Source organism: Silurus aristotelis, assembly GCF_946808225.1.
Source record: "Silurus aristotelis genome assembly, chromosome: 1".
NCBI lineage: Eukaryota > Metazoa > Chordata > Actinopteri > Siluriformes > Siluridae > Silurus > Silurus aristotelis.
Window position 1 is genome coordinate 26249132 of NC_139574.1, and position 17161 is coordinate 26266292.

General features: G+C 38.2%; 1 protein-coding gene across 13 annotated transcripts in view; it reads left to right on the plus strand.

Annotated features, from left to right (window-relative positions):
• Nucleotides 1-17161, plus strand: part of tax1bp1b (Tax1 (human T-cell leukemia virus type I) binding protein 1b) — a 26581-nt gene continuing 9420 nt past the window's right edge. For 7 of the 13 annotated variants that reach the window (XM_083542319.1, XM_083542324.1, XM_083542327.1 and 4 more), the window contains exons 1-8: nt 21-273; nt 1208-1403; nt 10672-10774; nt 11289-11479; nt 11877-12035; nt 15374-15522; nt 16098-16188; nt 16833-17018. In XM_083542319.1, coding sequence (XP_083398445.1) covers nt 1224-1403; nt 10672-10774; nt 11289-11479; nt 11877-12035; nt 15374-15522; nt 16098-16188; nt 16833-17018 — 1059 coding nt within the window. In that variant the 5' untranslated portion in view covers nt 21-273; nt 1208-1223. Of the gene's footprint in view, nt 274-1207; nt 1404-10671; nt 10775-11288; nt 11480-11876; nt 12036-15373; nt 15523-16097; nt 16189-16832; nt 17019-17161 lie in introns of all 13 variants that reach the window. The other 6 variants (XM_083542330.1, XM_083542331.1, XM_083542320.1 and 3 more) reach the window with 4 other exon arrangements.

Here is a 17161-nt window from a genome sequence, read left to right on the forward strand (position 1 = left end):
AAAGACCCTCCTGTAGGGCTGAACTGTTAACGGTTTGCCACTGCACATAAGTAAAAGGGTCGACGAGGCCTGTTGGTCTGATCTCATATCAGCAGAGGTGTGCTGGAGCATCGGTGTAAACTTTCACTTCAGGTTCGAAGAGCGACGTTTCAAGCGCATGCGTCAGACGGTCACGTGGTCATGTTCCAGGAAGCGAAGTGGGGAATGTACAGCTGAGTCTGGAAAGTGCGTCAACAACACGACCGAGGGTTTCTGCTGGTTGGAAAACATGGGGTAGGCCACGATTTATATAGTTGTACTCTGATATTAAACTCCATTTATATATAATTGTGATAGTTTTTTTTGGTGAAAATTGTATTTTTTCGATGTCAGGGATGTCTGAGGTCAATAGAAGCTTATTAGTTAACTCTAGTAAGATAATCCGCTTTCAGAAGTGGCATGCTAAGCGTTTAGAGATCCGCTCCGTGCCTACTCCTACATACATATCTACATGTATAGGTTTACATAATAAGCAACTCGATCTTCTCATCGTTAGAATGACAACAAACCCCGAATTGTGGGAATCCGAATGATTATCTGGCTAGGCTAAAAAAAAAGGCTAGGAAATGACTGGGAACTTCATTTGTTATTGTTTAGCTCTGTAGCATATGCTACTAGCAACGAACTTTGTCTTACATGATGTGCTTAGTTAGCCTGGATCGTTATAGTTGATAATTATAATGAATAACGATAATAACAGTAACGTCGTGTTCTTAAGTGGCTTGCGTATCCAATATACTAGAATTCTAGCACATTTAACTAGTATAAAGTATAGTTGGCTGTGTTAGCAAGTTATCCATAGGATTATATGCATGTACACAGCATACAGTATACATAACACATTAATTTGGAATTTAAACGCCGTCACAGTGCCAAAACAACGAGTGATTTCCTCCAACACGTTTATGTCTACGTTCCATAATATATTATCTTTCATCTTATTTTCAATAAGTGCGACATCAGTAGTCATCGAGTCATGTGAGACTTTGTCATGCCAAAACAAATGATTTTTTTTGGGATTGATTATGCTCTTTATTGCTATGGTGACTGTTGAAGATTTGGAAAGTCCGAATGTGTGACTTTTCGGCCTGTTATGTTATTGGGGAAGTACCGGATGTGTCATAACAGACAGTAACTCATCTATGCATTTCTCATGTTTTTAATACAGGGCCAGCTGCTGATAGATGCATAGAGTTTTACAGGAGGGATTGTCAGCACCTGCTAGCATGGAAACGTCAAATTTTGCTCATGTCATCTTCCAGAACATGGGGAAGAGCTATCTCCCCCATGCTGCTCTGGAATGCCACTACACACTCACACAGTTCATCAAGCCCCATCCCAAGGACTGGGTTGGAATATTCAAGGTGAAGCTCCTCAGTTTCTAGTTAATTTATATTAAAAAGGGGTTTTAATTGGCAGTTAGCAGTGTGTATTTTATTTCAGCACTTGTACATTTTAATAGATCTTAAGAAAAAAAAATCCATTACTTTTATAGTTTGTTTGTTATAATTGATTACTTCTTTTTTTTTTATATATATATATATATATATCACCAGAATAAATGAGCGATTGATTTTGGTTTAAGAGGAAAATCTCTCTCTAAAGTGTTTCTTAGGAGAACGATATAAATTCTTGAATATGAGAAATACACATACTGACCACTTTGTTAGTAACATTTACTCACTTGTTGTCAAGTTAATTTATTTCTATAGCGCTTTTCACAACAGACATTACAGAAATAGCAGCTTTACAGAAATAAAGTGTGTTTATTTCTGTCCACCAATCAGCTAAACAAACAGAAGAATAACTATTTACACAAGATTCACAGCAAGATCTTTAGGTAATGTTTGGTTTACATCATACACCGGACAAAATTATAAAGGCAACACTTGTTTTTGCCCTCATTTTTCATGAGCTGAACTCAAAGATCCAAGACTTTTTCTATGTACACAAAAGGCCTATTTCTCTCAAATTGGCCATAAATCTGTGTTAGTGAGCACTTCTCTTTTGCTGAGATAATCATCCACCACACAGGTGTAGCAGATCAAGATGCTGATTAGACAGTATGATTATTGCACAGGTGTGCTTTAGGCTGGCCACAATAAAAGGCTGCTCTAAAATGTGCAGTTTTACTGTATTGGGGGACCAGTCATTATCTGGTGTGGCCACCATTTGCTTCACGCAGTGCAACACACCTCCTTGGCATAGAGTTGATCGGGTTGTTGATTGTGGCCTGTGGAATGTTGGTCCACTCTTCTTCAATGGCTGTGCGAAGTTGTTGGATATTGGAGGAACTGGAACACTAAGAGCATGCAGATGAGCTTCCCTAAGACGGTTCTGGCCGTTTGAGCAGAAATTCTTTGGTTATGCAAACCGATTGTTGCAGCAGTTGTCTGGGTGGCTGGTCTCAGACAATCTTGGAGGTGAAGATGCTGGATGTGGAGGTCCTGGGCTGGTGTGGTTACACTTGGTCTGCGGTTGTGAGGCTGGTTGGATGTACTGCCAAATTCTTTGCAACGCCTTTGGAGACGGCTTATTGTAGATAAATGAACATTCAATTCACGGGCAGCAGCTCTGGTGGACATTCCCGCAGTCAGCATGCCAATCGCATGCTCCCTCAAAACTTGCAACATCTGTCACATTGTGCTGTGTGATTGCACATTTTAGAGCGGCCTTTTATTGTGACCAGGCTAAAGCACATCTGTGCAATAATCATGCTGTCTAATCAGCATCTTGAGCTGCCTAACCTGTGAGGTGGATGGATTATCTGGGCAAAGGAGAAGTGCTCACTAACACAGATTTAGACAGATTTGTGAACAATATCCGAGAGAAATAGGCTTTTTGTGTACATAAGTAAAGTGTTAGATTTTTGAGTTCAGCTCATGAAAAAAAGGGGCAAAAACAAGTCTTACCTTCATAATTCTGTTCAGTATACATCAAACACGGTTTTTGGTACCAGATGGGCTGCTTTGGTGTTTGGTTCCACTTCTGTCAGCCAAGAACAGAAAGTTTAAAGGCTGCAGTTTACATAGACTCACCGGCACTAGATATTGCGATCTAGTGGGCCTCTGAGGTGCACACAGATTGTGGGGTCAGAATATGGCACCAAACGCATGAATCCATGAACTCAACCCGCCTTGTGTCATCAGTCCAGTCGTTGGAGGTTTGGTAATGGTAAGGGGAGTGTATTTTTGGGCAATATTTGGGCCTGTTAATACCAATCAGACATTGCTTTAATGCCACAGTCTATTTGTGTGTTGTTGCTGATCATCCCTTTATGTGGCCACAATTTAGCATCTTCTAATGGCTATTTTCAGCATATTGACCAAAAATAAAAACATAAAATCTGCAGGATTGTGTGATACAACATTGTCATTATCGACCAAAATCTCGAAGGAATTATTCAAAAAAAATTTTGTAATCCATGCCATGAAGAATTGAGGATGTTTCTTTAAAAGAAATGCAAACCTTCCCTATGCAGTCTGTATTTAGACTCCTTTATTTTTACAACCTTATTGTTAAAAGTACCTTTTTTATGTTTGGGGTTAGATGACTAGGTCAAAGCATCTCCCAAAAGGCAGGATTTGAGATGTTTCTGCTATGCATTAGTTAGTACCTACCAAAAGTGGTCCAAGCACAGACAAACGTTATACCGTTCCCAAGGCACCTTGATGCTGGTGGGGATTAAAGGCCAGTTTTTTTAAATTTTTTTTATTTGATCCTACAAAGGAGCTACTGTAGACATTCATGCAAGCTATGTTTCATTGTGTGCAGCAACACAGTCCTATGCACAGCAGGCTGTGATGCACTGTGTGTTCTGACCCCTGTCTAACAGTGAGTGTGTGTACAGTGGGCATGTAAGCATCAGAAATTGTCCATGGAGCAAATGAAGAAGGTGGCCTGGCATGATGAGGATGGGTTTGTCTGATTACTTAGGAAAGAGATGGCTTAAGGATACACTATGAGAAGATGGCAAGGCAGCAGAGGCAGTGTGATGCCCTGGGCAATGTTCTGCTGATGAACTGATGAACTTTGGGCCTGGCATTCATGTGGATGTTACTTTGATGCTTACCATTTACCTAAACATTCTTGCAGACCAAATACACTACTTACTGTCAATAGTATTCCTTTAAGGCAGTGACCATCTGATTTTCCCCAGATCACCGTTTGATCACTTATCTGTGGGATGTGCTAGACAAACAAGTCTGATCCATGAAGGCTCCACCTCGCAATTTTCTAGACTTAAAGGATCTGCTGTTAACATTTTGGTGCCAGAAACCACAGCACACCTTCAGAGATCATTTGGCGAATTAGGTGTTTTCGGTCAACAATAATTTATTCTACAAAATAGTGAACACCCACCGCAACCCCCACTGTTTTTTATTTATATTGTGTGTGTGTGTGTGTGTGAGTATAATATTTATAACATTTATATTATATTTATAACATTATTTATAACAAACTTTTATCATTGCCAAAGTGCTAGAGCCGATATTTTTTTATTTAAAAAGCAAACTGATTTTTTTTTTAAATGCATATATGCGTGTGTGAGTATAATATTATATGTTATGTAATATATAACATATTATACTTACACACGCATAAATGCATTTCTAAAAAATTCAGTTTGCTTTATAAATAAAAAATAGCGGCTCTAGCACTTTGGCAATGATAAAAGTTTGTTATACATGGGCTTGAGACTGACAGTATGAGTTGCTTCATGTTCGAGTGTAAATTGCTTGGAATGTAGGTGAAAATTCACCTACTGTCTGTGAATGCAGGTGAGAGAACTACTGTAGCTTAATGGCTATGGGAGCTTTTAGGTATGAATTATATTTGCTGGCAGGGTAAGCTTAGTGTTTTGGCTTGGTCTACATGCTGCAGTTTTTCCCAGCTGCTGCTTATTTTTAAAATAAATAAATAAATAAAAAAGGCACACCACTGCCTGGCAATGTTAAGGGAAGTATGGCTACAGAAAGAAACACTGATTTAACTGTTAATGGTTTTGAAGATGGAAGGAAGACTGGTAACTGACAAGATTCACTAACTGAGTTTTGGTCTGATGAGATCAAAGAGGGATTTTAGAGCCCCCTTGGTTGTGTGTATGAGTTTCTGTGTGTAGAAAGAGTTTGATGAGACTTTTTACAACACGTTGTTCAGAAGGGGCTTCTCCTCCTCTGCAGCTGTGTTGCATTGCAGGCAGTGTTCTTCATTAAGAGCCATGGGATTAACCTCTGCTGAAAACCAGTCTAAGATCCAGATTTTAGGACTTAAGTTAAATGGCTTCAAAGAATGGCTTCCTGGTAATTTATATATATATATATATATATATATATATATATATTAATTATGGAAAAGAGCATAAGAGCAAAGACGAGATTCTGAAAAGAATCAAACATCATTGGTTTACTTTCTTGCACAATAGATATATAGTGCCTTTGTCACTTACAGCTGCTCCCTTTATATATTTTTGTTGCCATTGCCACCTTTTGTGGGATCCTGATTGGAGCTTGAAGCCTGTTCTCCAAGCTTGTGGTTTGTGGTATACAAAACACGGCATTGCCCTGGAGGTAGATACGAGTACATTTGTACCTCTGAAGTGCACACAGACCTCCTGATGCAGGAGTAAACCCTGGGGAGGAAGAGCCTATTGGTTGTAAATCCTTCACACGGCTATTGCTTTGCTGAAAGATGGGTGGGTGTTGTGCCAAACATGAAACAATGCCAAAATGGATACCTGATTCATGAGTCATTGGCCTAGAGCTGTGACTTGGGCTCACGGCTGCCAGTAGGATGTTGTTGCCACCTGGTGTTCAGGGGAAGACTTCACACTACCTGAGTTGTGACTAGTGAAATAGAGCCCGAGTAGTAACTTGTTGGTCTTTTTTGTCTGCCTTGTGCTGCCTAAACCCATCCTATGGATGTACTTGGCTGTCTTTGAAGTCGTGATACGTCCTCTGCCATTGAAATCTTTAGCAATAACCTGTTTGTTAAACGGAGCTCCGACTTGTCTCTTCTGTCTATGATCTAAACAAATAGGCAATTCCAAAGAGCACCAGCCTGGTGTTCTTTGAAATTGGAGCTGTAACAAAGGCCTGATTTGCAATTTGTGAACGTCATGTTTAGAGCGTCAGAACATGCCACCAGGGTGGAGCTGGCGAATGCTGCTTTGTAATTATCCTGTCAGAGAAGGAACAGAAGTCAGCATTGCATCCTGATATATGTTCTTGTTACTGCTGCAGGTAGATTCAAGTCTGACTTGAATTGATGTTTGTTTTACAAAAACAGTGAAGCATTTGTTGTCAACTGATTTTGCCTCAGGACCCACATTTGTATTCGGTTATTGTGTCGTATTTTACAAAATGACTTGTTTCATATGTGCAATATACAACCTAAGATGTAATTCTATTTTTTTTAATTTTAGCAATAAAAACTCTAATCATAATTGTAATATTTCAAATTTAATCTACTGATTGTGCTCGTATTAATAATGTTAACTCTGTTCAGTCAATGTATTCTGTAGTATTCTTTGTACCTGACACGAGATCAAAACACATTTTACTAAAAAAAAAAATAAAAAATTAATCATTAGTAAAAAATGGTAAGCTAATCAACATTAAAAAAATCTTACATGCACATAACGTGTGTGTGTGATATATTATACCATTATACTGTTGCATTGCCCACTAAACTCTAGAGTACTGTGGAGAGGTAAACAAAGATGCTGCATAATGAAAAAATAGAGGAATGGGTAGAAAACAGCAAGGGGTGAGAAGCTTCATATGGAAGCCCATTTCTGCCACATCAAAATAAATGTTTGCCTAATTCCGACTTTTGTTCTTGAAATTCTGAATTTCTTTCACGCAATTCCGATTTTTTTATTTTTTTTTTTAAGCAGAGGTGGCCTCGTTAATACACCAACATCTTCAAACTTCAGGCCGACAACAAGGACCAGAAATGTTGGATGTTTACAAGAAATAAAGTTGCAATTGCGTCAGAAATAAGGGAAATACACTCTGAATTGTGAGGGGGAAAAAGTCAGGATTAGGCACCTTTTTGTTTTATTTTGTTTTGTGGCAGAAACAGGCTTCCATAGGACTCAGGCTAAAGAAAACAACAAAGTTTCCAAAATTTGGGATCATTTCAGACTAAAGAAATAAAGAAAACACCTTAATGTTTACTTTTTTTTTTTTTTTATTATATAGTAATCTGAAGTTTATTTATTAATTTTTATTATTGACCCTTTTTATTTATATATTTGTATTTACATTTCACTAAATGGATTTAGTTATCAGAGATATTCTTGTATGCTATTCTGGCAATAAAAAAGCTAATTACCTGTTCATTTTATAGGACTTAAAATCTTCTTATTTTCTGTTGTATTGCTCTTTAATAAAGAAAAGTACTCCTTGTCCAATTACTTGATTATTTGGTAAAGTAATTGGCAGAATACTCGATTAATAAAATAATCTCTAAAATAACTTGCTTCAGAATGTCACAGCAGTTGTTGGAATTCATGTTTCTCACAGTGAACCGTAGCTCCCCAGCACCAGCAGCACTCATGCAGCCCCAGACCATGATACTACCCCCACCAAGCCAAACAAATTCATCTTAGTCTTATTGGATCACAGGACATGGTTCCAGTTATTCATGCCCTTAGACAGGTCGTCTTCAACAAACTGTTTGCAGGGTTTCTTATGAACTAGCGGCGGTTTCCTTCTGGGATGATGGCCATGTAAACCAACTTGTTGCAGTGTGTGGCGTATGGTCTGAGCACTGACAAGTGGAGTTCTGCTTCTGCAACCGCTAAAGCAATGCTGCAGCACTCCTGCATCTTTTTTTTTTTTAAGTCAGCTTCTGCACCTGATGCATAGTACGCGGACTCAACTTCTTTGATGGATCCTTGCGAGTTCTTTTTTAAATGGAAGAGTAGAGAATTCTAATTCTCAAATCCTGAGGTGCCATGTTGAACATCCAGTGGCCAGTATTGAGAGAATTGTACTCAAAGCACCAAATTTGAACAGCTCTAATACAAGATACACAAATTTGTATGGTCCTGACAAGCAGACAAAAACATGAGCATAAATGGGACATGTGGCTTTAGAAAATAATGGCTGTATATTGATTTATTTTCAGAGCACAGTATCTGTATTGCTATACAAGCTGCACATTGACTACTCTAAAATATATCCAATTTTCATTTCTATAGTATTGTCCAATAAGAAAATCTACTAAAAAGGTGGCTGAAATGTAAGGCTCTGAAAAAACAGCATTTGAATGTGCAAGGTGAAACAATTTGTGTAAATATCTATCTGTCTGTCTGTCTGTCTGTCTGTCTGTCTGTCTGTCTGTCTGTCTGTCTGTCTGTCTGTCTGTCTGTCTGTCTGTCTGTCTGTCTGTCTGTCTGTCTACACACACTTTGTTGGATTGGTTGAATGTTGACTTGCATGTTACTGCTTGAAGTTAGGTGTTCAAAGATATATTTCAGACACAAGCTAAAAAAAAAAAAAAACACCAATGCTTCTTAAAATAAATACTATTAAAAGGGAGTTTTTTGTGTCCGATTTGTTTCTTAATACATAACTTCTTCCTGTGGTTTCCTAATTTTAAAACTCGTTGCGGCAGTTTTTTTTTTTTACTTGCAAATATGGTTTTAAGCATACTTTGGCATTCAGCTTTGAGCAAAACTCCCCGAAACATCTAACAATAAACATTTAATTAACAAACAAGAAAAATAGCAAAATCGAGCCGCAATCTGGTTTTGTTTTGTTTAGGATAAGCTTGACTCGTTTCTTTATTTTACACTAGTTCGGATGTCATTCATGCACTGGAACACTGGAATGCTTCATATTTTTTTCATTATGAGAGAACATTGTGCAAATTACGTTTTGGATGTCCTATGAATATAGACATTAATTACGTTTGCATACAACTCTCTAAAGAAAATGAGTAGATTGATAAAATAAGTTTACTTTCAGGTGTTAAATGAGAGTTTATTAAAATGGTACTGGTGATCATTTGTTTGCAGGACCTCGGTGCCTTACCAGCTAATATGTCTGTTGTTTTGTACACATGAATTTAAACCATTCCGATCAGTTCTTATTAATTAACCTTAACATCAAGTAGAATTTGAAATTGACAATCCACCTTCAACTAAATTGCATAGAGTGTCTTTCTGCTGCAACCCCCTCCACCATTACGTCTGGTCACAGATGGTGTTTGCACACGGGGGGGTGGCAGCAGGAAAAATGGCTGCTGGTGTGGGGCTTTAAGGCAGCAAGGGGGCTATTTGCATGCCCGGTTTACTTGCATTTCACACATGCTTGTGGAGGTCGTCTGCTGTCTTTAAGGTTGATCAAATGTGAAAATAGGGACGTGGAAAGGGGACAGTGCTTTTAACGAGTGCCATGTATGTTCATAATTAGGGCTTCACCAAGTCATTATTTAAGAGATGGATGTTTACATCAAGTCTTAATTTAAACCTTATTTGAATGTCATAGATTCCCATTCTGTGTGTTGATCATCCACTTGAGCTTTTCCTGGCTTTCTCCCTGGGCTTAAATGAGAAGCACACAGGGGTTTAGTTTCTCCCCCACTCACACTAAACAGGCTTAATGAGTGAGCAGTGTCCAGCGTGCAGTAATGACACTGCTTTTAATGGTTTCCTGTTCTTTACAGCTTCAGCACCCCAGGCTACTCTTCCTTGTACAGTCAGGGGATTACAGCAACTTTAATTGTGAACTTCACATTGAGAGAAGCTCTTAAATATCACTGTTTTGCCAGTGCATTTGAGGATTTGTACATATGCATGTTAAATCATTCGCTTTAGATTTTCCTAGTTATGAGGCATCAAGCTTGTTTTGTGTGTGTGTGTGTGTGTGTGTGTGTGTGTGTGTGTGTGTGTGTGTGTGTGTGTGTGTGTGTGTGTGTGTGTGTGTGTGTGTGTGTGTGGGGTTGTGCACGTGTTGGGACCCACAGCCAGTACAACGTGAGTCTGATTTTGCTTGACACTTTTATGGCAGACGGGTGAACTTATGGATATATTTTCTGTGCACCCCCCTCATCAGCCATCAGTTAACAACACATAAAATACATATAATTACATTTTGCTTTTCATTTTGAAGTATGTGTAAAATTTTCACCTATTTTCCTCTTCCTGTTAAGTTGTAGCCGTGCTCCCTCAACTGAACATGTTCGGCAAGGTCTTTGCACAAACAGCAGCCGGGAAGAACCACGTATCAGTAATTTTGCTATAACTCGTGGAGAGTTCACGTGTGCATACATCTCTGAGTGTGTGTCTCAGGTTTTGGCTCTGAAAGGGCAGCGGTGATGTATACAAGTGAGTCAGGCTATGGGTAATGTCGTGACCATCTGAACACTGCGTCTAGTGTCTTTGAATTAGACCGCATGTGTGGCAGACTAAGTAGACCTCCTTTTATTGAAAAAGGCTGTCCATTCTTGTTTTCTTTTTAGTCTGACGGGTAAGTTGATAAATAGTTTCAGGCTGTATTTCTCTAAATTACTGCAAAAAAGCCCATGTTTTAACCCCCCCCCCCCCCCCTTTTTTTTTTTTTAATTTTTTTTATTATATATATTTAACCAGTTTAACATTTAAAATCCATTCTTTCATAGGTTGGCTGGAGCACAGCTCGTGACTACTACACCTTCCTGTGGTCTCCTCTGCCAGAGGTGTACACAGAAGGGACTGCAATCAACAGATCAGTGATCTTTCAAGGTAAAATTACCCTAAGATAATATTGAATATTGAATTGCACCATTTCTGGACTTTTTTTTTGCTCAGCTAAAGGCAATTGTATGTCTCGGGCTCCTTCTGGGGTATATTAAGATCTTTTAATATCCAAAAGACAGATGCAGTAAAATATGGACAATTCAACCCCCCCTATTAGCACAAAGTGTCGATGCACCTGTTTTATAGCAGTCGGTTAGGTCAAACACGGAAAACTTTGTAAAATGTAAGATAAAGGTGCACCGGTATGGTCCGGAGATAGCAGAAAGATATAGTAAAACAATTTATGAGCTAGAACACTTTTAGTTTGCACATGTGAATTGTAAAACATTGTGTTAAATGGTGGCTACAGGTTGTATTTATTATTTCGTTTCTTTCTTTCTTTTTTTTTTTTTAAATCTTTCTACAGAGGGCTTTCTATGAGCCTTTGATGAAATCATCCATCTCAATATTCCTTCATTGATGATACCAAATAGATTAGTGTTTTACAATTTTTTTACAGGTTACTACGTGCCCAACGATGATGGGGAATTCTACCAGTTCTGTTATGTTACTCATAAAGGAGAGATTCGTGGGGCCAGTACTCCTTTCCAGTTTCGTGCTAACAGCCCCACTGAGGAGGAGCTGCTCACTGTGGAGGATGAGGGTGGATCAGACATTCTTGTTGTCACCACCAAGGCCAGCTATCTAGAGGTAAGTAAGTAAAGAGACCTGTAAGTTTTGTTAAGTGTATGTGTGTGTATTTTATATATATATATATATATATATATATATATATATATATATATATTAGATATATATAATACACACACACACACACACACACACACACACACACACACACAACGTGTGTAAAAACCCTCTCTGGAGCCTGATTATTACTCCTGGGTTTTTTTTTGTGCAGATGACCTGCTGTACATTGTCTAATAAAAACCATATGTTGAGTAGCCTATGTAAGCTTCTTTCTTCAGCTCTAGTCAATTTTCTGTCTGATTCACCGATCAGAAGCCTCGATGAATCACAAATCAGGTGCTGCATTTTCATGTGTCTGCTGATGAGTGTTGCATTCGCCACATCAATTGTTTTTCAGCAAAAGATGGAGGAGGTGCGCATGGAAAAAGAGGATTTGCTGAAGAGCATGGAGCTCCTGCAGAAAGAGAGAGATGAGCTGCTGGAGGAGAAAGACAGACTTCAGAAAGAGTATGAGCAGGAGAAAGAGAACACTGCCCTGCTCAGGAAGGAAGTCCAGGTCAGAGTTGGCCATCTTTTCTCCTTCTAGTAAAATCACACACGTGCCACAAGCTACTCAAGATTTAAAATAGCTAAACCATTGCCAACCTACCTGTTTGTGAAGTAGCTAGCAACACGACAAGCTAATAAGAAAAAGTAGCTAGATTTCGGCTGCATTATCAAACTGAGAAAATCAGTGGGCACAGGATTGTAATGTATTCTTTGCCACTTTGTACAGGGCATGCCATAAGAGAGATTTTGCTTTATTGTTTGTAAATCATTTGTAGTAAGAAAGTTTAGTTTTCACCGATATTCTTGCATCAAATCAAATCAAATTGTATTTTTATGCAATATCAGCAAAAAAAAATTCTTTAAAAAGAAAAAAAAGAGACGCATCTTATTTTCTTTCTCCTTTTTAGTATTGCTCTTTAATAAAGAAAAACTACTACTTATCTGATTACTGAATTAATTCATGGAATAATCGTTAGAATACTCGATTACCAAAATAATCGATAGCAGCAGCCCTAGTAAGACACACGTAAAACAACTATTACCGGTACATAAAACAACAAGGCACAGATAAGAGAAGGGCTAGCTAATATTCATGGGCACATTAGTGTATATAACTCGGCGTACTAAAGCAGATCACATCTGATCCACCTTGTTAGCAGCTTGACAATCCACAACAATACATAATGATTAGAAACAGAGCTGCAAACAAATGTGAATTCTTTGCTGTGTGAATCATAACTCGTAAACCCTGACCATTCTGGCCACGCATGTTCGACAGCCTTGTTTTAATTACTAGTTGAACGCATCCCCTGCAGCATGATCCTGTTCTTCTACAGACAGAGCCATGCATGATATATATATATAATACCTATCCTTGTTTTGAACACCAATACTTTATCACTCTCCTTAACATTAAGCTATGCCAAATTAAGTAATAAAAAAAAAGCCATACATTTAAATTCTCATTAAAGTGTCAAAATGTTGAATTGAAGTCATTTTCAGAATTTGCTTTTTTTTAATTTGAGGGTGTGACACTTGTGTTCTTCATCTGCATTTTCTGCTGGAGTCACTGTGCAAGTCAAATAAGCATGCTCCATTTTTTTTATTATTTTTTTAATTTTTTTATTTTTTTGTGTGTAAATCCATTTCCATATGCCAGTGGTCTTTTTTATGAGGGTGTGTTCCCATAATGCTGATTACAAGGTTGGGTATGCAAGTAGTAGCACCTGCTATTGTCACTGATGGGCCCTAAACCAAGGCCCTTAATCCTCAACTGCTCCAGGGATACTGTATTATGGCTGATTATATGCTCTATGAAGAAAGGAATTTCATTTTAATGTACTATTACTGAGCACTTTATTATGAACACAGTCGTAATGCTGAGTAGGGCCTGCTTTTGGTTTCAAAACAACTCAATTGTCTATGGCATGGATTCCACAGGACACTGGAAATATCTATTTTAAGATCGATGTTGGCATGATTGTATCCTGCAATTAATGCAGATTATGCAGTTGCACTTTCATACTGTGAATCTCCCGTTCTACCACATTCCAAAGATTTTTTTTATTGGATTTAGATCCGGTGACTGCAAAGGCAACTCAAGCTCATTGAACTCGACAAATTTAGTTTGAAAGGTAGTAAAGTGTGGCACATGCAACAATGCCTAAATAGGCTATAGTATTCAAATTGTGATCTGATTTGTATTAATGTGTGCCAAGAAAACCTTCCTCACACCATTACACCACCTCCACCAGTTTGGACAGTTTACACAAAGCATTTGAGTCCATGGATTCTTGTTGAAGTGGAAGAGAAATCCGACGCAGTCTTCTGCTGTTGTAGCCCAGTTTCGACATGTGCATTTTCAGATGGTTTTCTCCTCACCACAACAGAGTGTACAGAGTGGTTACTCAGAGTGAGTAACTCAATCGCACCCAATCTGACCATTCTCTATTGACCTCTTGCAACAACAAGGCGCGTCTCTTTGTGGAACCACCACACACCAGATGCGTTTCCTTTATTGCATCACCCTGAGTAAACTGTAGAGATTGTGTGTAAAAATCTCAGGAGGTCATTAGTTATCGAAATAGTCAAACCAGTCCATTTGGCACCAACAATTATGACATGATTTATAACAATGACATTATTTTTTTTCCAGTTTTGATGGTTGAAGTGAACATTACCTGAAGTTGCTGGTCCCTGTTTGGTAGATTGTACTGTATGGAGTGCCATTTCCCTGCTATATGATGAAGTTTGCTTAGGTGCAATGGTGTTCTTAATAAAGTGCTCAATTTGTATATGTGTATCATTTTTATTTTTATATATATATATATATATATATATATATATATATATATATATATATATATATATATATATATATATATATAAATATAAAATACACACACACACACAGACACAAATAATCATTAATTTAATAATCACAAATTTATTTTTCATTTTTTATAAACATCATTGACACTTTGGTTGACTTCGTGTGGAGTTTTAGAAGTATATTTGTATGAGCACAGAGGGAAAATTGAGTTAAGATGAGTTTGCCCACCCATTTGTGGCTGCTAATTTTATGACTGCACTTTTATATGTTGTTTTATTTGCTGCTAGAATAATTCTAAAAAGATTTTGCTTCTAAAAGGATACAGTACAGAGGAATTCAGGAGGATTAATTTTTTTCCCATGATTTATCTGATATTTCTTGGCGGTTCACATAATATTCTATCAGTCCCTACAGTCATGTAAAACACCTATTTTTTTCAAAATAAAAAAAAAAACAAGATTTTACAGTGCATCGCTTAAAAAAAATATTTCTCTGTACTAGTGCTGGGCGATTAATTGTATCGCAATTAATTTTTTTATATTTATTTTGAAAAACTTTCAAGTTTTTAATAAACCATTATCACTAATCTGTGTGCAATTTCCTTGATAACCAATCAAGTGGACTCACGATACCATTTAATACATCGCATATTACAGTCGTCGTCGTCTTCTTTCGGCTGCTCCCATTAGGGGTCACCACAGTGGATCATCCGTCCCCATACCACCCTGTCCTCTACATCTGCCTCTTTCACACCAACTACCTGCATGTCTTCCCTCACCACATCCATGAACCTCCTAGTATTGACCATAATAATTGCACCCTGACATTTTTTCCAAATCGTGGCACTCTAGTCAAGATAAATTGGAGCGGTTTAAATCCGTTTTAAATAAAATTTCAATGTGCGTGTCAGAACGCACTGAATCTTTTATATTCCCATTTTCCTGTTGTGGTATTTTTTTATTTTTTTATTTATTTTTTAAACTTATACTGAGAAGTGTTTGTGTCTATCTTAGGAGCTACAGCTGTCCTCTCAAAGCTTACAGGAGGAGAGAGAGGAAGTGAAGAAGAGGATGGAAGAGAATACAGCACGGCTGCTGCAGCTAGAAGATGATCTTATTGGAGTCACCCAGAAAGGCTTGCAGAAGGAGACAGAATTGGACTGGTGTGTCATTGTTATTGAACATATTTTCTAAATCCTGTGGTCTGTTTGTTAGTTTTTATGCAAATTCCTTATACACTGCAGCCTGTGTGAATTATTCAATGATTTCACTACGATTTTCTAATTAGCAAAATCTGCTTCAGATGTTTCATATCCTTCTTGATGTTATAAGCTGGCTTGACTGTAACAAAGCCTGCAGTTTTAAGTCTAGTAGTGCCTTAACTGCATCTTTCATGTGTCTCACTCTCACTCTCACTCACACACACACACACACACACACACACAGACAGACACATATATATATATATATATATATATATATATATATATATATATATATATATATATATATATATATATATTAAATATAATAATAATAATATCATAAAATATATGTGAACATGGATCAGGTAGGATGTTGTAAGGTCAAATATATACCATGGTACTTATGTGTACTATCAGTGACATGTTTTGGTTGAACACATCTACATCAGATTAGCCCTGTAATACTGTACTTTTATTGCTTGAGTAAGAATTCCAAGTGAGGGTTATTAATTACTTAATGTTTTAACTGACAGCCTGAAGGATAGAGTGAAGAAGCTCACACTTGAGAAAGAAGCACTGGAGTCTCAGCTGAAGAATGAGAAGGATGAGAAAGAGCTCTATAAGGTAACACCTCCAAACCCATCAGAATTATCATCGCCAAACGATATATTGTTGGACAGGTTTTAATGCACTACTAAAAGAACTACTAGAAATGGCATGCATCTTTACCGATGTTTGAATGACTGTGCGATAAGGCGATTTGCTGTGATATTCAGGTGTCAGGAGAGAAGGAACGCTGGTGGCCGACCCTAGCCAGAGTCAATCAGTCTAGCTGCTATTCCTAAAGCAGAGCTTAATTAGGTTGTGCCCCATAGTGCACAACACCTACCCCCATCTCTGCTTCAGTTTACCTGCTCCCTGGGAACAGGTCTGGTTCTGTTCACACAGAAAGCTCTACAAATCTCTGCTGCTTTTTTTTGTGGTGGGCACAGGAACTAGGTGTGACCTGGAGTTGTAGCTGTGGAAACACAGCAAGGCCCACACCTCATTGCTGTTGCCCCTGGCTGTGTGGGTTAGCCCAGTGCTGCCGGTGCTTCCTTATTGCTTTTATAATTAGAGTTAGGCAGCGCATTTCCGCGCAGAGCGGAAATGCAGCCTGGTGATAATTATGGAGCGTTTGTGCTCAAGTGGCAGTGTCTCAGAGTCTTAGACAAATAAAAAAAAAAAATTTTTTTTTTTGTGTGTGTGTGTGTGTGTGTGTGAGCCAGATTCACCTGAAAAACCGAGAGCTAGAGAACACCAAGTTAAGTGCTGAGCTGCAGATGCTGAGATCAGTGGATGTGAATAAGGAGAACACCATTGCGCAGCTGAAGGAGGAGCTGGCCCGAGCCAAAGCCTGCCTGGCAGAGAAAGACAAGCAGCATCGCCAGCTACTGGCTAACAATTCTTCCTCGGTAATATAAATCAACACAGCCCATTCCATTCCAGGCTATCCGTCGATTCTGTGGCGTATCAAAAGCTGTTTGGAGATTTTGGCAGATTTTGGAAACTGACACCTAAAAAGTTTCTGGGTGCCTGTTGTATTAGGTTTAAGCTC